The sequence below is a fragment of the Stegostoma tigrinum genome, chromosome 41 (genome assembly GCF_030684315.1).
Source record: "Stegostoma tigrinum isolate sSteTig4 chromosome 41, sSteTig4.hap1, whole genome shotgun sequence".
In the NCBI taxonomy this organism is placed as follows: domain Eukaryota; kingdom Metazoa; phylum Chordata; class Chondrichthyes; order Orectolobiformes; family Stegostomatidae; genus Stegostoma; species Stegostoma tigrinum.
The window spans coordinates 9,172,383-9,199,881 of NC_081394.1; the positions used below are offsets into that span (position 1 = coordinate 9,172,383).

Below are 27,499 nucleotides of genomic sequence, written 5' to 3' on the forward strand. Positions count from 1 at the left end.
AAAGTGCTTTCATTCTGATGCAGTCTCTCCATCACAGCTACGCAAACCCTCCCTTGCGCACTGGTGCGCTGCCCCCCTCCCTCGCCCACACGCACTTTGCCACATGCACATGAGCTGCCCGCTCCCTTGCACGCTCCAGTTTTGCTCGCGCTCCCTCCCTCCGCCCCTCACAAATGCACACAAGTTCAGACACACACACTTGTCTCTGCCACAGGCACACACTCTCCATCCTTCCTCCTCCTGACCCCTCCCTCCTATCTACCTCTCTCACTTGCTCACGTACTCTCTATCTGCCCTCCTCTCCTACTCCCCCCCCCCCCCTCCCTCCTGCGCCACACGTCCAACATAATCCAATGAAAGGCCTGCATGCGTGTACACCAGCCTACGCTTTGGGGGCGCGGTGGCTCAGTGGTTCGCGCTGCTGCCTCACAGCGCCAGGGACCTGGGTTTGATTCCACCCTCGGGCAGATATCTGTGTGGAGTTTGCACATTCTCCCTGTGTCTGTGCGGGTTTCCTCTGGGTGCTCCAGTTTTCTCCCACAGTCCAAAGGTGTGCGGGTTAGGACGGATTGGCCATGCTAAATTGCCAGTAGTGTTCAGGGATGTGTGGGTTAGGGTGGACTGGCTGTGCTAAATTGTCCCGTAGTGCCCAGGGATGCGTAGGCTCGGTGGGATAGCCGTGGGAAATGCGGGCGTACAGGGATAAGGGTAGGAGGTTCGGTCTGGGTGTTGTCATGGACTCGATGGGCCGAATGGCCTGCTTCCATGATATAGGGTTGCATGTGGCCGAGTTCAGACAGAGCGGTTGGTGTGAGGGGGAAGGACGATTAGGCTGGGAAATGAAAATGATTCATATTTTCAATCAAATCACCCTCTGTTTTCCCCCACTCCCCCCCACAACCAAACCCTGTGGGAGAGTTGACTCAGATGCTGACAGGGCTAGCACGGGCTTACCAGTTCCTACCCCAACCGCCACCCGTATAGATAGCATTGTGACGCCTTCCAGAGTCGAATGGCCGGACGGGTGTGGTAACGGAGCGGAGGGGAGAGGGTGTGTATACAGAGGCCTCATCTTGAATGTAGACAGGATGGATGCAGCAGCAGTGAAGTTGGGGGATGTGGGGGTGGGGGGTGTGTGGGGACGGTGAGGCTGTAATGCCTGAGCGCACCTCTTTCTGTTCCACCCCACCCCACCCCAAACCTCTGCCAACGTGGCAAAGCTGAGGCTTTCTGACCTGTCCCAATGGATTCTAATTGTAGACAGACGCATCGACTCGCAGGCACAGCCCCCTTCCTCTGTCAGGGGAGGGCAGGAAAGGGGAGGCGAGAAATCCGCGCGGCTGGCCACTTTCTGATGTAATCGCTGTGTAAGAGTAAACACTGGCAAAGAGGAGCGAGAGAGAGAGGGAGGGGGGGAGAGAGAGAGACAGAAGCAGGGAGAGAGGGAGGGGGAGAGAGAGAGACACATCAGCGGGGGAGAGGGCGGGAGAGAGAGAGAGACAGAAGCAGTGGAAAGGGGGAGAGGGAGGGAGACAGAAGCTGGGGAGGGAGAGAGACAGAAGAGGGGGAGAGGGAGGGAGAGAGAGAAGGGGGGTGGAGAGAGAGAGAGAGAGACAGAAGCAGGGGGAAAGGGGAAGAAAGAGAGAGACAGAAGGAGAAAGACGGACAGAAAGGCACAGAATAGAATCTCGACAGTGTGGCCATTTGGCCCGTCGAGATCACACTGACCCTCCAAATGAGCATCCCACCAAGACTCCCACCCCTCGATCCCCACATTTCCCACAGCTAACCCACCCAGGCTGCACATCTCTGGGCACTAGGGGGCAATTCCCCATGGCCAGTCCACCCAATCCAGCACTAATTTGGAGTGTGGGAGGAAACCGGAGCTCCCGAAGGAAAGCCCCACGGACTTGGGGAGACAGACTCCACACAGACGCTCGCCTGAGGGTGGGGTCGAACCCGTGCCCCTGGCGCTGTCAGGCAGCAGTGCTAAGAGAGGCAGAAGGTGAATGAGAGAGAGGGAGAGATGGTCGGTGCGAAAGCAGATGGAGGGAACACCAGAGGGGAGGTGTCTGTCCGTCGGACTGATAGATCCCAGGGGCTGGCATCTATCCATGTTGGCAAGGCAGGGAGAGTACATTACCGCATTCCAGCCTTTCTCTCCACGCCTTCCACCCCGGGAGAGTATGACTGTGGACCCCTGGTGAGATACAGGGTAAAGCTCTGTCTACACTGTTCCCCCCGCCTTCCCCCCCCCCCCATCAAATACTCCCAGGACAGGGGCAGCAGCGGGTGGGGGTGAGACAGGGGGCAGAGCTGCAGGGAGTATTACACAGCCCTGTGTTTGTCTGAAGCCCGGCTCGTACCCTGGGCAAAGAGCTGATAGAATTGCTTCTGATGAGGAGGGTTCCCCTTTGGCGCCGTGTGCCACGTACCGCGGTGTGTGGACAGGATGCAAATGGATGAACTGAGCAGCTCGGGCAGTGGTGCTTGGTCTGACACGGTACCCCATTGGCACAAGGTAATGAATGATAGACCTGTCTCTCTCTCTCTCTCTCTCTCTCTCTCTCTCTCTCTCTCTCTCTCTCTCCCTCCCTCCCTCCCTCCCTCCTCCCTCCCTCCCTCCCTCCCTCCCTCCCTCCCTCCCTCCCTCCCTCCTTCCCTCTCTCCCTCCCTCCCCCTCTCTCCCTCCCTCCCTCCCCCTCTCTCTCCGTCCGTCCCTCCTTCCCTCCCTCCCTCTCTCCGTCCGTCCCTCTCTCTCTCCCTCCCTCCCTCCCTCTCTCTGTCCGTCCCTCCCTCTCGCCCCCCTCTCTCGCCCCCCTCTCTCGCCCCCCTCTCTCGCCCCCCTCTCTCGCCCCCCTCTCTCGCCCCCCTCTCTCGCCCCCCTCTCTCGCCCCCCTTCTCTCGCCCCCCTCTCTCGCCCCCCCTCTCTCGCCCCCCTCTCTCGCCCCCCTCTCTCTGTCCCTCTGTCCCATTCTGTCTCTCTCACTCTCTCTCCCATTATGTGTGTCTGTCTCTCTCTCGCCCCGCCCCCCCTCCCTCTTTCCCCCCTCCCTCTTTCCCCCCTCCCTCTTTCCCCCTCCCTCTTTCCCCCCTCCCTCTTTCCCCCCTCCCTCTTTCCCCCCCCCTCTTCCCCCCCCTTCCCCCCCTTCTCTTCCCCCCCTTCCCCTCTTCCCCCCCCTCTTTCCCCCCCCTCTTCTCCCCCCCCCTCTTCCCCCCCCCTCTTCCCCCCCCCTCTTCCCCCCCCCCTCTTCCCCCCCCCTCTTCCCCCCCCTTCCCCCCCCTCCCTCTTCCCCCCCCTCCCTCTTCCCCCCCCTCCCCCCCCTCCCCCTTCCCCCCCCTCCCTCTTCCCCCCCCTCCCTCTTCCCCCCCTCCCTCTTCCCCCCCCTCCCTCTTCCCCCCCCTCCCTCTTCCCCCCCCTCTTCCCCCCCCCTCTTCCCCCCCCTCTTCCCCCCCCTCTTCCCCCCCTCCCTCCCTCTTCCCCCCCTCCCTCCCTCTTCCCCCCCTCCCTCCCTCTTCCCCCCCCTCCCTCCCTCTTCCCCCCCTCTTCCTCTTCCCCCCTCCCTCTTTCCCCCCCTCCCTCTTTCCCCCCCCTCCCTCTTTCCCCCCTCCCTCTTTCCCCCCTCCCTCTTTCCCCCCTCCCTCTTTCCCCCCTCCCTCTTTCCCCCCCCCTCTTCCCCCCCCTTCCCCCCCTTCTCTTCCCCCCCTTCCCCTCTTCCCCCCCCTCTTTCCCCCCCCTCTTCTCCCCCCCCCCTCTTCCCCCCCCTCTTCCCCCCCCTCTTCCCCCCCCCTCTTCCCCCCCCCTCTTCCCCCCCCCTTCCCCCCCCTCCCTCTTCCCCCCCCTCCCTCTTCCCCCCCCTCCCTCTTCCCCCCTTCCCCCCCCTCCCCCTTCCCCCCCTCCCTCTTCCCCCCCTCCCTCTTCCCCCCCTCCCTCTTCCCCCCCCTCCCTCTTCCCCCCCCTCCCTCTTCCCCCCCTCTTCCCCCCCCTCTTCCCCCCTCCCTCCCTCTTCCCCCCCTCCCTCCCTCTTCCCCCCCTCCCTCCCTCTTCCCCCCCTCCCTCCCTCTTCCCCCCCCTCTTCCTCTTCCCCCCTCCCTCTTTCCCCCCCTCCCTCTTCCCCCCCTCCCTCTTTCCCCCCCTCCCTCTTTCCCCCCCTCCCTCTTTCCCCCCCTCCCTCTTTCCCCCCCTCCCTCTTTCCCCCCCCTCCCTCTTTCCCCCCCCTCCCTCTTCCCCCCCCTCCCTCTTCCCCCCCCCTCCCCTCTTCCCCCCCCCTCTCTCTTCCCCCCCCCTCTCTCTCCCCCCCCCCTCTCTCTCCCCCCGCCTCTCTCCCCCACCCTCTCCTCCCCTCTCTCCCCACCTGTCCCTGTCTCTCTTCCCCCGCCCTCTCTCATCACCCCCCACCAACCCCTCCCCCTCTCCTGCCCTTCCACAGCACGTCTGTTTACAATGCCGTCGTGACTTATATGAAGTTCCTGGGCGTGAGGACCAAGGAGCCACGGATACTTGAGAAGAAGCGACACTTCCTGATACGCAGGAAGGTAGGTGGGGAACTCAGCGCAGAGATGGCGAAGACCCCGCTGCCGAATAGCCAGCAATGGGAAGGTGGGGCTTGATATCGAATTTGTTCCCCTGCCGGCCGAACCTCAGGAGGCTGATGAATCGGCCACAGGTGCACGACGGAATTCCTCGTGCTCCAACTGCTGGCGAGGCCACTCACCCTATCACCTCGCTCCTAGCTCAGTGCAAGTGTGGGCCAAAATTAGTCTGAATGCCACACCCTGCCTCATGTCCTGTGTTAGCCCCAAACCAATGACTCGGCCTATCGCCCCGTCCAGCCCCTACACCCCCTCCCTATCTCTGTTACTCCCTCCACCGGCCCGTAACCCCCTCCTCCGGCCCCTACACCCCCTCCCTTCTCTGTAACCTCCTCCAGCCCCTACACCCCCTCCCTATCTCTGCAACCCCCTCCTCCTGCCCCTACACCCCCTCCCTACCTCTGTAACCCCCTCCTCCAGCCCCTACACCCCCCCATCTCTGTAACCCCCTCCAGCCCTTGACCCGTCTCAATCTCTGTAACCTCCTGCAGCCCCTAAGCCCCTCCCCGCCTCTAGAACTTGTGAAACAGCCTGGGTTGTGGGGCCCATATTGGCGGCGCTACGTAAATGCAGGTTGTGTTTGCTGACGATGTGCTGTGCGTCCCCTGCAGGGTCCCACACCAAGAAAGAGAGCGAGCCGGTTCGGCCAGATGAGAAGAGGAAGAAGTTTGGGATTTTGGATTTACGGCGCCCTGCTCGAAACGAGCCCAGTAGCACCAGTGAGTGGTACCATCGTTCAATGCGCTTTACTGGGAAGGTTGGCCGAGACCCTGGGGACGCCCTGGAGTCGGGGCAAGGGAGATGGGGGAGCACGATGCACCCAGGGAGCGCGGGGTTTTGGGCGGGGTGTTAGGGAGATGGGGGAGTCACCGTGAACATAGAACATTGAAAAAAAGTACAGCACGGTACAGGCCCTTCGGCCCACGATGTTGTGCCGTGGAATAATCCTAATCCAAAAATAAAGTAACCTAACCTACATTCCCCTCAATTCACTGCTCTCCATGTGCATGTCCAGCAGTCGCTTAAATGTCACTAATGACTCCGCTTCCACGACTACCACTGGCAAACTATTCCATGCGCTCACAACTCTCTGGGTGAAGAACCTCCCTCTGACGTCTCCTCTATACCTTCTTCCTAACACCTTAAAACTATGACCCCTCGTGGCAGTCAATCCTGCCCTGGGGAAAAGTCTCTATCTATCAACTCTATCCATGCCTCTCATTACCTTGTACACCTCGATCAGGTCACCTCTCTTCCTCCTTCTCTCCGGAGAGAAAAGTCCGAGCTCAGTCAACCTCTCCTCGTAAGACAAACCCTCCAGTCCAGGCAGCATCCTGGTAAACCTCCTTTGCACCCTCTCCAAAGCCTCCACATCTTTCCTATAATAGGGCGACCAGAACTGGACACAGTATTCCAAGTGTGGTCTCACCAGGGTTTTGTAGAGCTGCAGCATAACCTCGCGGCTCTTCAACTCGGTCCACCCTGTTAATGAAAGCCAAAACATCAAAAAAGTGGGGGAATGGAGACGGGGCAAGACCATGGACCGAGTGGGAGAAGGAGACGGGGGGGGCGGTGGGGAGAGACCCTGCACCGAAGGGGAGAGGGAGACTGGGGACGAGAGAGACCCCGCGCCGAGGGGGAGAGGGAGACGGGGCAGGGGGTGGGAGAGACCCTGCACCGAGGGGGAGAAGCAGACGAGGGTGGAGACCCCGCACCGAAGGGGAGAGGGAGATTGTGGGGGAGACGGGGCAGGGGGAGGACCCCGCACCGAAGGGAGAGGTAATGGAGGAGGGCAGACCCTGCACAAGAGTGGGAGACGGGGGCGGGGAGACCCCCCCCATGTTGGTGAATGACAAATTAGGAGGGAGATGGGGAGGAAAGAAACCAGGGAAGAGAAGGATGAAGAGGAGGAAGCAGGCGAGGTGAGGAGAGGAATGGAGGCCGTGGGGAAGGGTTGAGGTGGAGGGGTCTCGGGGTGGTACTGGCCGATCTCTCTCGCTCTCCTCTCTCTCTCTCTCTCCTCGTTCTCGCGCTCGCTCTTTCGCGCGCTCGCTCTTTCGCGCGCTCGCTCTCCTCGTTCTCGCTCTCCTCGTTCTCGCTCTCCTCGTTCTCGCTCTCCTCGTTCTCGCTCTCCTCGTTCTCGCTCTCCTCGTTCTCGCTCTCCTCGTTCTCGCTCTCCTCGTTCTCTCTCTCGCTCTTTCGCGCGCTCGCTCTTTCGCTCTCCTCGTTGTCGCGCTCGCTCTTTCGCGCTCTTTCGCTCTTTCGCGCTCCGCGCACTCGCTCTCGCGCTCTCTCTGGAGTTGGGGATGAAAAGCCCCGTTTTCTTGCTGCCCCCTCTCCAAAACTGCAGAAATATCAGGCTGCAGTACTGAGCTGCTGCCACCAGATGGTAGTGTTGTCCACAGTCTGGACTGACCCTGTGAGAGACTGACAGCTCCTTCAAGAACCAGAGAGCTCTACAGTATGGAAACAGGCCCTTCGGTCCAACCTATCCATGCTGACCCAATATCCTAAATTAATCCATCCCATTTGCCAGCATTCGGCCCATATCCCTCTAAACCCTTTCTATTCACGTACCCATCCAGATGTCTTATAAATGTTGTAGTTGTAATTGCACCAGGGTCCGGGCAGGACGGGGGAGATGGCGGGGGTCTGGGGGAGACGGCGAGGGTCCGGACGGGACGGAGGGTTCCACAGTGTGTTTGGGCCTGCTAGCCTCTCTGAACCTAATTCTCTCTTCTTGTTTCTCAGGTGCTGATGCGAGACCTGAAGGAGGTGGGTGTTCCTGACACAGTCTCAGCTTTCTGTGTTGCCGTCGGGCACACACACACTCCCTCTGGCAGATCCCAGGCCGGATGGTGGTGGGGAGGGAGGAACGTCCTGGGGAACCAGTCACTGAGCTCGGCCAGCTGATTGCTCCAGCATTGTTGGGGGTGGGTGAGGAGGTGATCACACTGGAGAGATCTGTATCGGGTATCCATACCCTGGCCATTAGCATCCCCCCCTCCCACACTCTGATCGGCAGCACCTCCTACCCCTGGTCACTCCGGACCCTCAGTGCTCTCCTGCAGCTTCAGGCATATCTTGGAGAGGTGCCTCTGACACCCTTTGCCTTTACATAGCGCCTTTCTGGGCTTTGAGATGTGTCCCAAAGCTGCCTCGCAGCAGCTTGACTGCATTTGCAAAAGACAGAGTGCAGCCAGCTTTGTAAAGGAGGGGGGCAGCGTGGAGGTGACTCTCTGACAGTGCCCACTCCCCCAGCACTGGCCCTCCGACGGCGCGGTGCTCCCCCAGCACTGGCCCTCCGACGGCGCGGCGCTCCCCCCAGCACTGGCCCTCCGACGGCGCGGCGCTCCCCCAGCACTGGCCCTCCGACGGCGCGGCGCTCCCCCAGCACTGGCCCTCCGACGGCGCGGCGCTCCCCCAGCACTGGCCCTCCGGCGCGGCGCTCCCTCAGCACTGACCCTCCGGCGCCCACTCCCCCAGCACTGACCCTCCGACGGCGCCCACTCCCTCAGCACTGACCCTCCAATAGACGGAGGAGGGAGAGGGTGAGTTTTCACAGCTTGAATGTGTCTAATGCCATTTCTCCCTCAGCCCTGGGACCTTGTATCTTGTCATTGCCCTCTCCTGGCACGTACGGCTCAGTTTGTATCCTTTACCTCACCGATTTCCACTCTGTGTTGGCTTCCACTACGTCACTTTACCTTTAACATGGAGATTGCTAGCTCTTCCTTGACACCTCCTTCTGAACATTCCCGATCACTGAATGCTGAAGTCCTGATGGAAAAATGAGTTAACGTTCCTATCTTCCCTCCTTCCCAAGTGAAAGTGTCCGTTGATCGGAAGAACTCTAGCCAAACCGCTAAATCCCAGTTTGAAGCCCTCACTGGCAGGTACAAAGCTAGTGCAGCATTTCCTGAGGGGTCCGAGCCTGCCCCAGCTTCAGCCGCAAGTCAGTCTGTCTCGAGGGAAGACTCCGAGTGTGACACCAGTAAGTATGGGGCATTCGGAGTTGGAATGTGAGGTGTACAGTCAGGAACACAGGATTCCCGGTCTCAGTGAGGGACAGCCGGACTGACCTACATTAACATCAGTAGAGATAGAGTCAGTAACACAGGGCGCTGGGCAGGGAGGGGGGGTTACTGAGTGAGACTGTGAGGGAGAGGGATTAACATCAGTAGAGTTACAGTCGGTAACACGGGCACTGGAATTACAGAGTGACAGGTAGCTGGATTAACATCAGTAGAGTTACAGTTGGTAACACAGGGAGCTGGGATTACAGAGTGACGGAGGGAGAGGGATTAACATCAGTCGAGTTACAGCCGGTAACGCAGGGCGCTGGGATTACAGAGTGACGGAGGGAGAGGGATTAACATCAGTAGAGTTACGGTCGGTAACACAGGTTGCTGGGATTACAGAGTGACTGGGAGCTGGGATTAACATCAACTGTAACTGAGCCCCATTTGCTCTAATCTCTTGATCACCACAGGTCATCCCTCGAGTAGCAGCCGACCTGGAAATGAGAACCAGTCCTTTCCTGACTGCGGAGATGCTGGGCTCCCGGTGGGATTGTCGGGCGAGCAGTTGCCGGGAGGAGAGCATGGTCACGAGGAGGGAGCAGAGGGTGAGAGGTGAGACCCACCACAGCTGATGGTGGCCCTGTGTGTGGCGCTTCGCAGTCACAGCTTTCATTCAGCCTCCCCTTAACATCTTGTGCTCCTGCATTCCCTCCCTCTCCCCCTGACCCCCTCTGTCTGACTGTCTACGTGCTGGCTCCTGGATGTTCTCTCTGTGGATCCCAAAGCAGCAATGGCCCAGCATTCCGCGTTTGGTATGTGCCAGCTGATCCATTGGGAATTGTGTGAACCTTTGAGGCCCGACCCAGGAAGACATGGGTGGGGAGGGCTGGGGGGCCGGGGGGGGGGGGGGGGGGTGGGTACGCAGGATGTGGTCTGTTGGCAGTGAGGATCGAGTCGGGGTATGTAGCGTAGTTGGCACCGGTTGTGGGGGTGGGGCTCGTGGTGTGTGTGTGTGTGTGTGTGTGTTATCCTATCTCCCCCCCCCCCCCCCCCCCCCACCGCCCACAATCTTTGGTGTTTTGCTGGAGATTAGTGATTCTGAGACCTGGGTTACTGGCAGTGTCTGATTGGCTGCTGCTAGACAGAGATCCCCCTTGGAAAAATCCCACTCCAAGTTTCCCTCCCTCTCGTCCTCTTCCTTTCCCGCCCTCTCTCCTTCCCCTCCCTCTCTCCTTCCTCCCCCCTCCCCTTCCCCCTCTCTCTCCCTCTCCCTCCTTCCCCTTTCCCACACTCTGCCCTCTCCTCATTTCCTCTCCCTCCCCTTCACTATGCTCCCTCTTCCCTCCTTCCTTTTCCTCATCCTCCTTCCTTTTCCTCATCCTCCTTCCTTTTCCTCACCCTCCTTCCTTCCTTTTCCTCGCCCTCCCCCTCCCTCATTTCCCTTCACCCCCTTCCCCTTTCCCATCCTCCCTTCCCCTTTCCGTATCTCCCTCCTTCCCTCTACCTTTCTTTCCCTCCCTCTCTCCCCCCTCTACTTTTCAGTCTGCCTGGACGCCCACCCAATCCATCTTGAGCCTCACCCCTGAGCAGTGACCAACCCAATCACATCCCCCAACCCCTGCTCAGCTCCACACCACGATGTCACTGCATGGCAGGTTTGTTTGGGGTCGGGGGGGGGGGGGTGCGGCGTGGTGCAGTGTGCAATGTTTTGCTTTGGGGACGAGGGGGAGTAAATATACAGCCTTTTCCCTTGAGAGGGACCCCTCCCATTCGAAGAGGGTTGGGAGGGTGGCGAGGGGAAATCATGCCTCCCCTCCCTCACAAAACATCTGCCCGGTCCACTCCCGCCCCAAACCTCCTGGTTCCCCGCCCCCCCCCGCCACACGCCCACCACCTCTTTCCCTGGACTCTGGGAACTCTCTAAGCCCTGCGCTGGTGTGGTTATATTCATTGAGTTGTAGGCAAACGTTTTGTGCAAAATCTGGTCGGGGAATGCTGGTGAGCTGGGTGGACAGACATTATACCTCCGTCCCTGATGCTCGACAGTCTGATCGCACGGAGAGAGGGGGGGGGGTAGCTCCCTGTGCAAAGATACATCCTTGACCCCTTGCCTACTCCACTGCCCCAGCCGCTCTGTGTTAGTCTCCTGTCTGCGGACCCCATGTGTGCCCCCTTAGCCCGCACTCTCTGCCGTCTGGAATCGATCAGCCGTGACTCCCCAAACCGCCCACCCACCCTCCACTGCCCTCACCAGCCTCGTGTGCCCTTTGCAGTGTTCGCTTTATGTGTAGCGTGTTGTACAGAAGCACTATCTAACCCGGGTAATGCCAGGCTGTCAGCTCTGGGGGGGGGGGGGGGGGGGGGGAGGCGGGGTGGTGGAGGGGGCGGGGGGGCAGGAGAGCGCGGGGGGGTGGGGGGGAGAAGGTGATTTTTTTTTGTCCCAATTCCCACCCCCCAGCCCCCCCACCCCAGCCCAAGCGCTGGGTCAGCTCTGACACGAAGGTGCAGGGAGGAGGAAGACGCAGTTTTGGCTGAGGTGGTCCTGTGTGTGAGAGCGTAGAGGGAGCATGAGGGCATGAAGAGGGTGAGGGTTTATTTCTGTGTGCGTGCCTGAGTCCAACTGCGTTTCTCTACGTCTGTCTGCATATCTATGTAATTATTTCTGACTCTGAGTGTGTGTGTGTGTGTGTGAGTCTGTGTTTTTATATCTGAGTAGCTGTGCATGTGTGCGTGTGTGTGCGCATGCGTGTGTCTGTGTGTGTGTGTGTGTGTGCGTATCAGATTTTTTTCTGCTCCTGTGTAACCGTGTCTCTTTGCATGTGTGTGTTTGTGTATGCATCGGCATGTCTGTGTGCCTGCATGTGAATGTTCATGCATGTTTGTACGTGCAAGTGGGCGTGTGCATGCTTGCACATCCGGAAGTTTAGCTGTGTCAAGCGCACATGCGTCCTGAGAGCAGAGGGAGCTGTGTGTGCGTGTGCGTGTGTGTGAGAGAGAGAGAGACTGTCTCTTCCAGCGCAGGGGTGCGCAGATGGAACAGTAAAGATGCTTGGAGGTTAGGCTACAGTGGTATCAGTTGTTTGGGGTGGGGGCGGTCATCTGAGAAAGCGAGGTTAGCGGGAGTGCGGGGGGGGGGGTGGCATTTAAAATGGCCCAGCCACGCTCAAGCGCAGGCCCCGTCTCCCCAGGGTGCGCCCCCCCCCCCCGCCGCCTGGGTCACTGTCGCGATATTAACAGCTTGCTGTACACTCTATTCACAGAAGGAAACTCAGGTTGGTGGTTGCATGTTTCTTCTGGGCTGGGCCGGCTCGTTAGGGGGGGCAGGAGACGGGACTATAAACGTGTGGCATGGCACGCAGACCAGGCTAAGTATCTCTGGGCGCGAGTCCCCTGCCACCCCCCGACCCCCCACTCGGATTAAATCCCGTCCCCTCATCTCAATCCCATTCGCCCCCATGCCATCGACATCGGTCCCTTGACTGGACACCCCCCACCCCACCTCTCCCTCGACGTACTGACGGAAATTCCCACCCGGCTGGGGGAAGCAAGTGACCACCCTCCTGCACCTATCCCTATGCCCACCCCACCCTGACCAAGGCCCCGAAGGGGTTCAGACAGTCAGAGAGACCCAGACTCTCACCCACTGACTGTGTAAACAGAGCTCAGGCCAGCGCCGTTAGGATCCACTCCTGAGTGTGCTGCCCCCATCCCCTCCCGCCTTCATCACACGCCCTCACACACTGCCTTCACCACACCCCACCCCACACACCGCCTTCATCACCCCCCCCCCCGACATACTGCCTTCATCACCAGCCCACACACACACACACACACACACACACACACACACACACACACACACACACACACACACACACACACACACACACACACACTTCATCACACCCCCCACACGCACACGCGCGCACACACACACACTCCGCCTTCACGCCTTCAACACCCCCCCACACATACACACCGCCTTCATCACGTCCCCCCACACACCTTCACCACCCCCCCACACACCCACTTCACCATCCTGCAGACGCTCCCCCTACTCTATCCTCTCAAACTGTCCTCACCCATCATTGCACCATGCCAGGCTCGCTCTCTCTGTCTCTCGCTCTCTCTGTCTCTCGCTCTCTCTGTCTCTCGCTCTCTCTGTCTCTCGCTCTCTCTGTCTCTCGCTCTCTCTGTCTCTCGCTCTCTCTGTCTCTCGCTCTCTCTGTCTCTCGCTCTCTCTGTCTCTCGCTCTCTCTGTCTCTCGCTCTCTCTGTCTCTCGCTCTCTCGCTCTCTCGCTCTCTCGCTCTCTCGCTCTCTCGCTCTCTCGCTCTCTCTCGCTCTCTGTCTCTCTCTGTCTCTCTCTGTCTCTCTCTGTCTCTCTCTGTCTGTCTGTCACTCGCTCTCTCTCTGTCTCTCGCTCTCTCTCTGTCTCTCGCTCTCTCTCTGTCTCTCGCTCTCTCTCTGTCTCTCGCTCTCTCTCTGTCTCTCGCTCTCTCTCTGTCTCTCGCTCTCTCTCTGTCTCTCGCTCTCTCTCTGTCTCTCGCTCTCTCTCTGTCTCGCTCTCTCTCTGTCTCGCTCTCTCTCTGTCTCGCTCTCTCTCTGTCTCGCGCTCTCTCTGTCTCGCGCTCTCTCTGTCTCGCGCTCTCTCTGTCTCGCGCTCTCTCTGTCTCGCGCTCTCTCTGTCTCGCGCTCTCTCTGTCTCGCGCTCTCTCTGTCTCGCGCTCTCTCTGTCTCGCGCTCTCTCTGTCTCGCGCTCTCTCTGTCTCGCGCTCTCTCTGTCTCGCGCTCTCTCTGTCTCGCGCTCTCTCTGTCTCGCGCTCTCTCTGTCTCGCGCTCTCTCTGTCTCGCGCTCTCTCTGTCTCGCGCTCTCTCTGTCTCTCGCTCCCTCGGGCTCTCGCTCCCTCGGGCTCTCGCTCTCTCGCTCTCTCGCTCTCTCGCTCTCTGTCTCTCTCTCTGTCTCTCTCTGTCTCTCTCTGTCTCTCTCTGTCTCTCTCTGTCTCTCTCTGTCTCTCTCTGTCTCTCTCTGTCTGTCTGTCACTCGCTCTCTCTCTGTCTCTCGCTCTCTCTCTGTCTCTCGCTCTCTCTGTCTCGCGCTCTCTCTGTCTCGCGCTCTCTCTGTCTCGCGCTCTCTCTGTCTCGCGCTCTCTCTGTCTCGCGCTCTCTCTGTCTCGCGCTCTCTCTGTCTCGCGCTCTCTCTGTCTCGCGCTCTCTCTGTCTCGCGCTCTCTCTGTCTCGCGCTCTCTCTGTCTCGCGCTCTCTCTGTCTCGCGCTCTCTCTGTCTCGCGCTCTCTCTGTCTCGCGCTCTCTCTGTCTCGCGCTCTCTCTGTCTCGCGCTCTCTCTGTCTCTCTCTCGCTCTCTCTGTCTCTCGCTCTCTCTGTCTCTCGCTCTCTCTGTCTCTCGCTCTCTCTGTCTCTCGCTCCCTCGGGCTCTCGCTCCCTCGGGCTCTCGCTCCCTCGGGCTCTCGCTCCCTCGGGCTCTCGCTCCCTCGGGCTCTCGCTCCCTCGGGCTCTCGCTCCCTCGGGCTCTCGCTCCCTCGGGCTCTCGGGCTCTCTGTGTCTCTCGCTCTCTCTGTCTCTCGCTCTCTCTGTCTCTCGCTCTCTGTCTCGCTCTCTGTCTCGCTCTCTGTCTCGCTCTCTGTCTCGCTCTCTGTCTCGCTCTCTGTCTCGCTCTCTGTCTCGCTCTCTGTCGCGCTCTCTGTCGCGCTCTCTGTCGCGCTCTCTGTCTCGCTCTCTGTCTCGCTCTCTGTCGCGCTCTGTCTCGCGCTCTGTCTCGCGCTCTGTCTCGCGCTCTGTCTCGCGCTCTGTCTCGCGCTCTGTCTCGCGCTCTGTCCCGCGCTCTGTCCCGCGCTCTGTCCCGCGCTCTGTCCCGCGCTCTGTCCCGCGCTCTGTCCCGCGCTCTGTCCCGCGCTCTGTCCCGCTCTCTGTCCCTGGCTCTGTCCCTGGCTCTGTCCCTGGCTCTGTCCCTGGCTCTGTCCCTGGCTCTGTCCCTGGCTCTGTCCCTGGCTCTGTCCCTGGCTCTGTCCCTGGCTCTGTCCCTGGCTCTGTCTCTCTCTCTCTCTCCCTCGCTCTCTGTCACTCTGTCTCTCGCTCTCGCTCTCCCCTGCTCGCTCTGTCTCTCGCTCTCTCTTACTTCTTTCCTTCTCTCTCTCACTCCTCCTTTTCCCTCTCTCTGGCTCCCTCACCACCTTCCCTCTGTTTTAGCCCACCTCACCTTCTCACCACTCACTCTGCCCCCTCACCACTTCCCTACCTGTTTATCTGCTCATCTCCATCATCCATATGCCTACCCTCTTCCCCCATTCCCTCTTCTAAATTCCCGTCACCTCCCCACTCCCCCTCCCCTCTTCCTCTCTTTCATTCTCCTTCCTCTCATCACCGACTCCCCCTCCTTCTCCTGCCTGCTCCTCTCTGACTCCCCCAATCCCCCTCCCTCTGCTACCACCCCCTCCCTCTCCTACCTCCTCCTCCCCCACTCGCCCTCCCCCCTCACTACCTCCCCCTCCCCCAATCTCCCACCTCTCCCACTCCTCTGTTTCCTCTCCCCCATTCCCATTTCTCTCCCCATTCCCATTCCACTCCCTCCATTCCCATTCCTCACTCCCCATTCCCATTCCTCTGTCCTCATTCCCCTTCCCATTACCATTCCTCTTGTCCCCATTCCTGTTCCCGTTCCCGTTCCCGTTCCCATTCCTCTTCTCCCCCCCCACAACACCTCTTGCCGTTCCCGTTCCCATTACCATTCCTCTTGCCCCATTCACATTCCTCTGTTCCTGTTCCCATTCCCATGTTCCTGTTCCCATTCCCATTCCCTTCCCCAGTCCTGTTCCCCCCCCCCATTCCCTTCCCCAGTCCTGTTCCCCCCCCATTCCTATTCCCGTTCCCATTCCTGTCCCCTGTTCCCGTTCCCATTCCTGTCCCCTGTTCCCGTTCCCATTCCTCTCTCCAATCCCGTTCCCATTCTTACCCCCTTTCCCAGTCTTTTTCCTCCAATCCTCTTCCCATTCCGCTCCACCCAATCCCATTCCCATTCCACTCCTGCTCCCATTCTCATTCCTGTCCCCCAATCCCATTTGCATTCCTCTTCGTCCATTCCCATTCCCATTCCAATTCCTCACCCCGTTCTCATTCCCATTCCTCTCCGCCCAATCCCATTCCCGTGTGTGCTGCCCCCTGGTGCCCGAGGTGATGGGTTCTCTTGCCTTTTGCTGCCACCTGGTGGTGTGTGTGTGTGTGAAGATTGCCGGCAAAGCTGCGTCGCTCGGAGAGCCTGCGTACGTACGGCGAGCGCCGACGCTCTCACAAGGGATCGGCCAAGGACAAGCAGCTGCGCTCCAGGAGCGATGTCGACATCCAGGCAGCTGCTACCGCCAGCGACCTGCAGCGCCGGAAGTAGGTGCCAACGTCTCACCGAGTTCACCTGCCTCTTTTGGGGGTTAGGTGTTGATATAAGGTGTTAGGTGGGCAGTGAGGGATATGGGGAGGTAGGTGGGCAGTGAGGGATATGGGGAGGTAGGTGGGCAGTGAGGTACATGGGCAGTGAGGGATATGGAGTGTTAGGTGGGGAGTGAGGGATATGGGGAGGTAGGTGGGCAGTGAGGGATATGGGGAGGTAGGTGGGCAGTGAGGGATATGGGCAGTGAGGGATATGGAGTGTTAGTGGGGAGTGAGGGATATGGGGAGGTAGGTGGGGAGTGAGGGATATGGGGAGGTAGGTGGGCAGTGAGGAATATGGGGAGGTAGGTGGGCAGTGAGGGATATGGGCAGTGAGGGATATGGAGTGTTAGTGGGGAGTGAGGGATATGGGGAGGTAGGTGGGCAGTGAGGGATATGGGCAGTGAGGGATATGGAGTGTTAGTGGGGAGTGAGGGATATGGGGAGGTAGGTGGGGAGTGAGGTACATGGGGAGGTAGGTGGGCAGTGAGGTACATGGGCATTGAGGGATATGGAGTGTTAGGTGGGGAGTGAGGGATATGGGCAGCTGTGATATGGAGTGTTATGTGGGGAGTGAGTGATGTGGGCAGTGAGGGATAAGGAGTGTTGGGTTGGGGAGTGAGGGATAAGGAGTGTTGGGTTGGGGAGTGAGGGATAAGGAGTGTTGGGTTGGGGAGTGAGGGATAAGGAGTGTTGGGTTGGGGAGTGAGGGATAAGGAGTGTTGGGTTGGGGAGTGAGGGATAAGGAGTGTTGGGTTGGGGAGTGAGGGATAAGGAGTGTTGGGTTGGGGAGTGTGGGATATTGTGAGCAGGTTGATGAACAGTGCGTTGAGAGAGATGGCGAGGCAGAAAGTGAGTCTGTGTGGAGTGAGGGATTTTGGGCTGAAGATGGTTGAGTGGAAAGGGGGATGGAACGTGAGAAGCAGGTTAGTAAGGGAGGTGTACCGTACAGTAGCCGGTTGTTATGTGTGATGATACATCTGGTTGGTCGAGCTTGAGATGTTGGATTTGTTCAGTGGAGAAGCCTTTGTGAGTGGCTATACAGTGCTGTGTTCTGAATATGGTGATGTTCCTGGAGTGCCGCTCACAGCCAGATGGAGTCTGACCCTGGGACTTTGAGATGTTTGGTTTACTGGAAGTTATTAATATCGGATTTGTCATCTAGTGAAGGAATATCCCTGTGATCCCAGTTCCTTCAGTTTGGTGTGATTCTAAGCTTCTGTTTGCTCTTGAGAAATCTTTCCCCCTCCTGCCCTCTCCCTAAATGCCTGCAACCCCTGTTTGCCTGTTACTGAGAAGCATTCGGGTGTGTAACAGCAACACATCCGTTATGTGGTGCCTTTAGTGCACAAAAACGTCCCGGGTGCCTCTCGGAGGCATTAACTGCGCAAACACATTGGAGTTTGGGTGAACGAAGGGGGAATCTTACCGAAACGTGTACAATTGTAACAGGAATAGAAGTGGGGGGGTTGTTTCCACTGGGGGTGTGAAACTAGAACAAGGGTGCAGAACCTCAGAATAAGGGGGAACGGGTTCAGGGCTGAGTTGAGGAGTTTCTTCACTCAGTTTGGCTATGATATGGGGAAGTAGGACTCCCTGCCCAGTGAAGCAGTTGAGGCTTCCTCGTTAAATGTATTTTTAAGGCAAAGATAGATTTTTAAACAGTGAAGGAACTGGAGGCCATGGTGAATGGGCAAGAAAGAGCGCAATATTCAGCTGAGTGGATGTAAAACCATTTTCTCCCATGGTTTCTCTTGGGGAAACCAAGGATGTAGGAAACAGAAGAAGGGAGGAGGCCATTCAGCCCTTCGAACCTGCACCACCATTGATCCAACTTAATAGCCTAATCCTGCTTTCTCCCCATAACCTTTGATCCCATTCGTCCCAAGTGCTGTATCTAGTTGCCTCTTGAATATATTCAATGTTTTGGCATCTATTACTTCCTGTGATAATGAATTCCGCAGGCTCACTGCTCTCTGGGTGAAGAATGTCTCCTCATCTCCATCCTAAATGGTTTACCCCAAATCCTCATACTGTGAGCCCTGGCTCTGCACGCAGCCCACCTTTGGGAACATCGCCCCTGCCTCTACCCTGGCCAGCCCAGAGAGATGTGCAGAAAGGGCAAAGTGTCAGCAGTACTGAGGACCGAGGTGGGGATCTTCAGAATTCTGCAGAGCTGCAGAATCTCAGTCTGTGGCCAGGTCCCAGACAGAGGTCGATACGTTTCTACATCTTAAAAATATCCAGGGATGTGGGCCATATTGCATAGAAGTAGATAATTGACCCCAACCATCTGTTGAGGAGGAATGTCAGGAACATTCAGACCATAGGAGCAAATGTAGGCTGTTCAGCCCATCTGATGCACCGTTCAGTAAGATGGGGATGATCCCCAACTCCATTTTTCTGCTTTTTCCCTCACAATCCTGAATTCTGCCCCCTCTCCCCCTTCCCTGTACTGATTAAAAATATCTCTATCTCAGCTTTGAATGCACTGAATGACCCAGCGTTGACAGTCCTCTGTGTGGTGCAGAATTGCACAGACTCACTCTCCTTTGAGAGAAGAAATTCCTCCTCGTGTCTGCCTTAAATGTGCGACACCCCCCACCCCGGTTTTGAGACGATGCCCCTCTGGGCCCTCAAATGTAGGCGTCCACCCTGTCAAATCCCCTCAAGTCACCTTTCATTCTCACCAACTCCAACCTCTCCTCGTCAGAGTGTGCCACCGTACCCCCCCAGGGCTATGCCCAGTGCCAGCCCGTCTTCCCTGAGGGAAAGACGCAGGAAACTGTTGACGGTCGAAGCTGTTCCTCAGCCCAGGCAGCAAGGCAGCCTGTGAATCTCTGGGATATTTTTCAATGATTCGACGCAGCGCAGGGGGCCCTTGGACGTCGGTCACGGTTTTAAGATCAGCAGTTCACACCGAGCCCGCGGAATTGAATTCTATAAAAGCCTTGATTGCCTTTCAATTCGGCTGAGGCCAACAAAAGAGAAAAGTCAAGCATGAGAGCCTGCAGGACTGTGTTTGAAACAAAACCCGCAGAACTGGGCAAGATAAACACAATGGTTTTCCCCGTGTGAGATCTGCATCGTTCTGTCTGCAAAGGGTGTGGAACCACACTCATTTGTGACTCCCAACAGTGTGAGTTTGATAACTATACTTGAAAGAGAGCGGGAGGAGGTCCCACGAGATGCTTCTAGCGTTTATTAGATCGGAGTGCCCCTTCCTATTCCCTTGCTTCTGTGGCTCCTCATCCTGTTGCTTGTGAAACCACCTCTGAGCCTGGACCCCTCGTAGCCTCGGTCTCTCTTCCTGTGTCCCTCCACTCACGCCAGGACATTGCTGTAAATTGCCTCTGCAGGGCTGTCTATCCTCCCCACGGCTGTGCTGTATGCCCTGAAGTGCGGTCCCTGAAACTGGGCACATGGTCCCAGTTGGAACCCGATCCACTGAGTTCTCGTAACCCCACAGCCAGTGCACAGCCCAGCCGCTCAGCACCTCGGTAGCTGACCCCATCCCTTGTTGTTAGAGGTGAGCCTCTCTCGCCACTTCCCACCGTGCACCCACATTCACCCCCCGCCCCCCACCAAGTGCACGCACCATCCCCTCATGCCCGTACCCCTGCACACTTAACACGCTCCTGACCCGCAAGCCCAATACGCATGCACACCCTCACATGCACCCCTCTCGCATGTGCGCACCCCTTGTGCTCGCACACACCCCTCTTGTGCACGCGTATCCCTCTTGTGCTCTCATGCACTCATATCCCTTTTGCGCACACACACACACACCATCCCCACATGCCCCCTCATTTGCGCACCTACACAGACCACACGCAAAAGCCCAATGCGCACGCACGCCCTCATGTGAACCCCCGCCTCGTGCATGCCCCCCCAATGCACGTGCACACCCTCACACTCCTCTTGCCCTCGCACAGCCCTTGTGCACCCACACACCCCTCTTGCGCTCAGATATCCATCTCCAGAGTCTCCCCGGCTCAGTGTTTCCTTCACTTAACTAGCAGTGTCGCTCTCTTCCCCCTCAGTCTCTATCTCCCTCTCGGTCTCTCTCTACCTCGCCCTCTCCCTCTCCATCTTGGCCCTTCTCCCGCTCGACCTTGCCCTCGCTCCCCCCCAACCCCTTGTTTTCCCCTTGCTCCCCCCCCCCCCCACCACCTCAGCCTTCCCCTCACTCTGCGCCCAAACCCCCCAACCTCGGTCTTCCCTTTGCTCCCCCGCCCCACCTTGGTGCACCCGTCCTTGCTCCGCCCACCTCAGCCTTCCCCTCGCTAGCCCCGGCTTCGGTCTTACCCTCTCTCTCACCCGCCCACCCAACCAAGGCAGGACCCCCAGCTCAGACTGTGCTCTCTGTCCGTGTGTGTGTGTGTGTAGTGCGGAGCCCGGAGGGAGTGGAGGAACGGACGGCCAGCAATCCTTTCTGCCTGCCCAGTCTGAGGATAATGGGCCGCGCGTTTCGGAGCTTGAGGCTGACCCGCCGAGCTGGCGCCAACTCGTCGACTCCGAAACCGTCCACAGGCTGAAGAAGAGTGAGGTCAAGCGGCAGGAAGTCATTAATGGTGAGACGGTTCGAGCGACTGCCGTGTGCGCTGGGGCTCTGCGCTCGCAGTCCCCGAAATGCCGCCTTCGGAAGGGAGCAGGAGAGTGTGACATCTTTTGATGGCACCGTCCGCGGGACCCAGAGTTAGCTCACCGCCGCTGAAATGCCTCTTCAGGAGGATTTGGTCAGCCCCTTGTGGCATGGCAAGCACCGGTGCCATTCAAACCCCCCCCCCCCCCACCCCACCGGTGTTGACTGATGGGTACATGTCGGCCCCTTGGCCGAAGGGAAGTATTCGCTGTAGTTCTCCGTGTTACTATTCGTCCGTGCCGACCAAACCTAACCGTTTGCCTGCCTTTGGCCCATGTCCTTCTAAACCTTTCCAATTCATGCCCCTGTCCGAATGTGTTTTAAATGCAGTCGCCACTTCCTTCCACACACGAACCACTCTCACGAGTTTATAATCCTCTGTAAGGTCACCCCTCAGCCTCCAGGGAAGATAGCCCCGGCCTCTCCCCGTAGCTCAAACCCTCCAATCCCGGCAACCTCCCTGTAAATCTTTTCTGAATCCTTTCAAGTTTCACAATGTCCTTCCTGCAGCAGGGAGACCAGAATTTAATGCAGTATTCCAAAAGTCGCCCGAACCACTCTCCACTATACTGCAACTTTTGGCGTTAGCCGCAAACGTACCAACCGGGCCAGCGAGATATTTGTCTAAATTGCTTTTATAACTGACAAACGTCGCCATTCCAAAAGGCAATACCTCCGACAGTGCCCACTCCCTCAGCGCCGGTGCCGGCCCTCCAACAGCGCGGCGCCCCATCGGCGCCAACCGGTGCTGGCCCTCCAACAGCGCGGCGCCCCCTCAGCGCCGGCCCTCCGACAGCGCGGTGCTCTGAAGTTAGTTCGAGGGCTGCCCTCACAATAAGAATGAAGGGTATCTGGGAATGAGTTGCAATTTAAAAGCTAATTGAAACCTCAAGTATAAAGTGACAGATGATGCCAAGTCCTGAATTCCAGGATGAAATGTAAAAGAGTTTTGTATTTATTCAGTGATTTACAGCATCTGGGTCCCTTTTACACACACAGCGCATGTTGTACTCAATGGTCATATCTCCCATGTCAACAATGAGTGAGGGGGAGAGCTGCAGTTACCTTCCGCATTCCCTCTCTGAACCCTCTCCCGGTCGCGTTCCGCTCTCCCGGTCGCGTTCCGCTCTCCCGGTCGCGTTCCGCTCTCCCGGTCGCGTTCCGCTCTCCCGGTCGCGTTCCGCTCTCCCGGTCGCGTTCCGCTCTCCCGGTCGCGTTCCGCTCTCCCGGTCGCGTTCCGCTCTCCCGGTCGCGTTCCCCGCCTCCCCCGTCCGGCCCCCCTCCCTGTCGCGTTGCCCGCTCCGTGTCTGATCTCCCTGTCGCGTTGATCTTGCAGAGCTCTTCATTACAGAGCACGCTCACGTACGAATGCTGAAAGTGCTGTATGAGATTTTCTACCAGCGCATGCTGGCCGAGTCCATCCTCAGCGACACTGAGCTCCAGAACATCTTCCCCAGCCTCGATGAGCTCATTGAGGTGCATGGTATGTCACAGGCGAGTGAGGCAGCAGCGAGGGGATAGCACAGGGCATGGGGTGGTGAGGAGGAGAAGGTTAGCCTGGGCTGGGTTGGAGCAGTGCCTGGGGCCTGGGCTGGGTTGGAGTGGGCAGTGGGGCATGGGGCCTGGGGTCTGGGCTGGGTTGGAGCGGGGCCTGGGGCCTGGGCTGGGTCGGACATTGGCGTGGGGCCTGGGGCCTGGTCTGGGTCAGTGCGGGGCACAGGGTCTGGGGCCTGGTCGGGGTCGGTATGGGGCACGGGGCCTGGGGCCTGGTCGGGGTCGGTGCGGGGCGCGGGGCCTGGGGCCCGGTCTGGGTTGGTGCGGGGCGCGGGGCCTGGGGCCCAGTCTGGGTCGGTGCGGGGCACGGGGCCAGGTCTGGGTCGGTGCGGGGCACGGGGTCATGGAAATGCATGTGCCCAGACATGATTGTTGGGCTCCGAGAGTCACTCTGGCTGGTATGTAGGCAGCATGGGCTGTAGCAGGGGATTCTGCAGACGGGGGTTTGGGAGGTGAGGGTGCGGGATATTTCTGAGCCGTTTGGTCGGTTCATTTACTAGTGGTGTACTGCAAGGGTCGGTGCTGGGTCCACTGCTGTTTGTCATTTTTATAAATGACCTGGATGAGGGCGTAGAAGGATGGGTTAGTAAATTTGCAGACGACACTAAGATCGGTGGAGTTGTGGATATTGGCGAAGGATGCTGTAGGTTGCAGAGACACTTAGATAAGCTGCAGAGCTGGGCTGAGAGGTGGCAAATGGAGTTTAATGCAGACAAGTGTGAGGTGATGCACTTTGGTAGGAGTAACCGGAAGGCAAAGTACAGGGCTAATGGTAAGATTCTTAGCAGTGTAGATGAGCAGAGAGATCTCAGTGTCCATGTACACAGATCCTTGAAAGTTGCCACCCAGCTTGACAGGGTTGTTAAGAAAGCATACAGTGTTTTAGCTTTTATTAATAGAGGGATCGAGTTCCAGAACCAAGAGGTTATGCTGAAGCTGTACAAAACTCTGGTGCGGCCGCACTTGGAGTATTGTGTACAGTCTGGTCACCGCATTATAAGAAGGACGTGGAAGCTTTGGAAAGGGTGCAGAGGAGATTTACTAGGATGTTGCCTGGTATGGAGGGAAGGTCTTATGAGGAAAGGCTGAAGGACTTGGGGCTGTTTTCATTAGAGAGAAGAAGGTTGAGAGGTGACTTAATTGAAACATATAAAATAATCAGAGGGTTAGATATGGTGGATAGGGGGAGCCTTTTTCCTAGGATGGTGACGGCGAGCACGAGGGGGGCATAGCTTTAAACTGAGGGGTGAAGGACATAGGACAGATGTCAGAGGTAGTTTCTTTACTCGGAGAGTAGTAAGGGAATGGAACGCTTTGCCTGCAATGGTAGTGGATTCGCCAACTTTAGGTACATTTAAGTCATCATTGGACAAGCATATGTACGTACATGGAATAGTGTAGGTTAGATGGGCTTGAGATCAGTATGACAGGTCAGCACAACATCGAGGGCCGAAGGGCCTGTACTGTTCTGTACTGTTCTATGTTCTCTGTTCAGTACCTGCTCTGGGCGCGCGTGCGCGACCCCTTTGTGCCATCTCCCTGTCCTTCCATCCCTGACCACTGTCTGATCCTCTGCCTCTTCGCGCCCCCCCCCCCCACCTCACAGCACTCTTCTATGAGACCATGAAGAAGATTCGAGAAGAAGGAGGCTATGTTGTGACAGAGATCGGAAGCACTTTACTGGCTCGGGTAAGTCAGTTCCCTCGCCGGAAATGCTTCCCCAGCTTGGAGGAGTGCATCACTGACCCTGTGCTCTCTTTCTGACAACACCCTGCCCCCCTTCCCCCGTCACAGTTTAATGGCACTGAGGGGGACTGGTTCAAGAAACTGGCCTCTCGATTCTGCAGTCGGCAGTCATACGCACTCGAGCAGATTAAATCCCGGCACAGGAAGGACGCACGGTTCAGTCAGTTCATACAGGTACAGTGTCTGTGACAGAGAACGAGCCCCCATCCTACTCTCTCCCCTGTCCCTCTGCTTCTCCTCTCATTTCCTGCCTCAGTCTCTCACTCTCCTCCTCACGCTGCCCCCCACCCCCACCCCCGGCTCTTGGTCGCGCCACGAGAACCCTCCCCCCTACAACCACGTGCTCTCGGTCGTGCCCCAACACCACCCCCCCCCCCCCCCCGTCTCTCTCTCTCTCTCTCTCTCTCTCTCTCTCTCTCTCTCTCTATCTATCTATCTATCTATCTATCTATCTATCTATCTATCTATCTATCTACCTCTCTCTCTCTCTCTCTCTCTCTCTCTCTCTCTCACCCTCCCCCTCCCGTCTCTCTCCCACTCTCTCTTCCTCTCTCTCTCGTGCCCCCCCACCCGCCACTCGTGTCCCCCCTCGCGCCCGCCCACCCGCTTCTCTTTCTCGGCTTTCTTTCTTTTTTGCCTTCTCCTTGTGTCTCTCGCTCCCCCTCCCTCTCTTCCTCCCCTCTCTTCTCTCCCCCCCCCCTCTCTCTCTCTCTCCCCCCACTCTGTCTCCCTGCCCTCTATCCCCCCCCCTCGCTCCCTTGCTCCCCCGTCTATCCCCTGTGCTATTGTGTGTTCTTTCGCACTCTCAAATAACTTCCCCACCCCCACCGGATCCCTCCCATCCTCTCCCTCACCCTCTGACTATATCTCTCGCTCCCCCAGGATGCAGAGAGCAATCCTCAGTGCCGACGTCTGCAGCTCAAGGATATTATTCCCATTGAAATGCAACGCTTGACCAAGTATCCACTGCTGCTGGAGAACATTGCCAAGTACACAGGTACAGTACGGAGTCTGGGGAGCTACATGAACGCACGTGCATACCGGCAGATAGACCGTCGCCTGTGCACCGACATGGGGAGGTACGCGGATGAGGATGCGTGCAGACACGGGGGAGGTGTGCAGACAGAAAGGCGTGCAGACACATGCAGAGAAAACCTTGCGGCCCTTTGGAATAGCTTATTACCAGTCATCACACACCTGCCTTCTCCCCATGTCCATCAAATACCACCCACCCCTCGCCGCCCTGTTCCCAAATCCCTCGCTCCCACCTTCTCCACATTTATTTTTAAATTCAGTCACGGGGTGAAGCTATCACTGGCCAGGCAGCATTTAGTGCCCCATCCCTAATTGCCCCAGAGGGCAGTTCAGAATAAGCCACATTGCTGTGGGGCAGGAGTCACGTGTAGGCCCAGACCAGGTAAGGATGGCAGTTTCCTTTCCTCGTGAACCAGATGGGTTTTTCCCAACAATTGACAATACTCTGTCTGTCTGTCTGCCAGTAGTCTGTTCCCCACAGCAGTGCCTAGACATTGAGTTGTTGTCAGGTTATTCGACTGGAAAGGCATCGTCAGGCGTCCCCTTGCTTGTGTTTCGTGTGTGTTTCTCAGATCGGCTGTCACTTATTTCCCCCTGTCTGGAGTGTGCAGTGGCAGGTTTTCAATGTCGGTCTGAGATCAGTCGCCTTGGGGACACACATTCGGGGAGGTTGGTCGGACCAGACCAGAGGCTGAGAATTCAGCAGCATTTAACTGGCCAACAAAGCAGGAGTGGGATGGAATACTCCCCACTTGCCCCTGGATGGGGGCAGCCCCAACAACACTCAAGAAGCTCGACACCATCCAGGACAAAGCAGCCCCCGCTCGATCGGCACCACATCCACAAACATCCCACTCCCTCCCCCCACCGACGCTCAGTCGCATGTACCATCTACGAGGTGCCCTGCAAGACAGCACCTTCCAAACCCATGACCTACTTCCATCCAGATGGACAGGGGACAGCAGATACATGGGAACACCAGCGCCTCCCCGTTCCCCTCCACCCCCATCCATACTTGGAAATGGGTCAAAATGCTGGAACTCCCTCCCTGACAGAACTGAGAGTGCTCCCTATGCTTAAGGAGTGCGGCAGTTCAAGAAGGCAGCTCGCCACCACCTTCTCAAGGTGTGGTGGGCAACTAGGGACCCTGCCAGCAGTGCCCATATGCCACGAGCGAATGCTAAGAGAGGTCTGTATCAAGCAGCATCCCCACTTACCTGGCCTGGTTTTGTTTCATTTGCTCAGTCACTTGCTTGAATGTGGCCATCGTGGCCTGCGCTTGAGGAGGCAGGAGCGGTTTTCCTGAGAATGTCACTGAGCCTAACTCCTTCAGCTAATGGGCAGCAAATTCAGATCCGGCTGCAGTAACTGGGAATGGAACTAAAATCCAATTGCTCGTTCCGGAATCCATAGCTGCTGTCCATGACGGCTCCTGTAGAGACTCGTCGAGTTCTTACAGCGCAGCGGGGAGGCCCTTCAGCCCGTTGTGCCCGCGTAGGTCATCAAACATCCATATATTCTGATCCCGTTTCCCAGCACGTGGCCCGTAGCCTTGTACGATGTGATGCTCGTTGAAACCGTTCGGGAATGTCTCTCTCGGGGGGGTGTTTCTGCCTTGACCGGCCTTTCGGATGTACAACTCATCCGCACTCCCCAACTCTCCCCCCCACCCCCCCCAACCGCCCCAACCCGGTGACAGCATTGTTCCCTCCGCACCCCCCACGCCCCCTCCAACGCACCCCCCCCTCCGAGGCACCCCCCCCCAACGCAACCCCCCACCCTCCAACACACCGACGACACCCCCACCCTCCAACACCCACACAACACCCCCCACCCTCCAACACCCACACGACAGCCCCCACTCTCCAACACACCCCCCACCCTCCAACACGCGCCCCAACACCCCCACCCAACAACACCCTTCCAACCCCCCCACACATCCCCCCCCAACACCCCCCTGTCCCCGCACCCCCCTTCCCAGCACGCACACCACCCCCACCCCCCAAACTCTCTTCAAATCCTCCTGTTCCTCACCTTCAAACTGTGTGGCCTGCTTATTGTCCCTGCTTTCAAAGGAGTGCCTTCCCACCATCCTCTCAGAGCTTAGTATGCTTCACTCACGTTACTGTCCCCCTTGGGCCGCTCTTGCTCACTACCACCCGACACCCAGGTAAATGCCCTCAGCACTTCGGTTTGCAATCACGCCCTTCCTGCTGTGCGTCGACCCAGAACTGCGCACAGCCCTCCAGTGTAACTCGCGCCTCATGCAGCTCCAGCGTAAACCCCGTGCTCTAGCATTCAAAGCCCTGGCGTGGGTTTGGAAAGTGCTGGCTGAAGAGCTTTGGCAGATTCCTGCCGTGCATCTTGTAAATAATACCCGAAGCTGGTGACGGAGGGAGTGGGGTGTTTGTGGATGTGGTGCCAATCAGGTGGTTGCTTTGTCCTGGATGGTGTCGAGCTTTTTGAGTG

General features: G+C 58.1%; 1 protein-coding gene across 1 annotated transcript in view; it reads left to right on the plus strand.

Moving 5' to 3' along the window:
• arhgef1b (Rho guanine nucleotide exchange factor (GEF) 1b) overlaps positions 1–27,499 on the plus strand; it is an 80,865-nt gene that overhangs the window by 29,132 nt on the left and 24,234 nt on the right. The window contains 12 exon segments of the mRNA XM_059641411.1: positions 4,431–4,536; positions 5,205–5,220; positions 5,223–5,312; positions 7,345–7,368; positions 8,420–8,587; positions 9,086–9,227; positions 15,856–16,008; positions 20,440–20,624; positions 22,032–22,178; positions 23,856–23,938; positions 24,044–24,169; positions 24,878–24,992. Coding sequence (XP_059497394.1) covers positions 4,431–4,536; positions 5,205–5,220; positions 5,223–5,312; positions 7,345–7,368; positions 8,420–8,587; positions 9,086–9,227; positions 15,856–16,008; positions 20,440–20,624; positions 22,032–22,178; positions 23,856–23,938; positions 24,044–24,169; positions 24,878–24,992 — 1,355 coding nt within the window.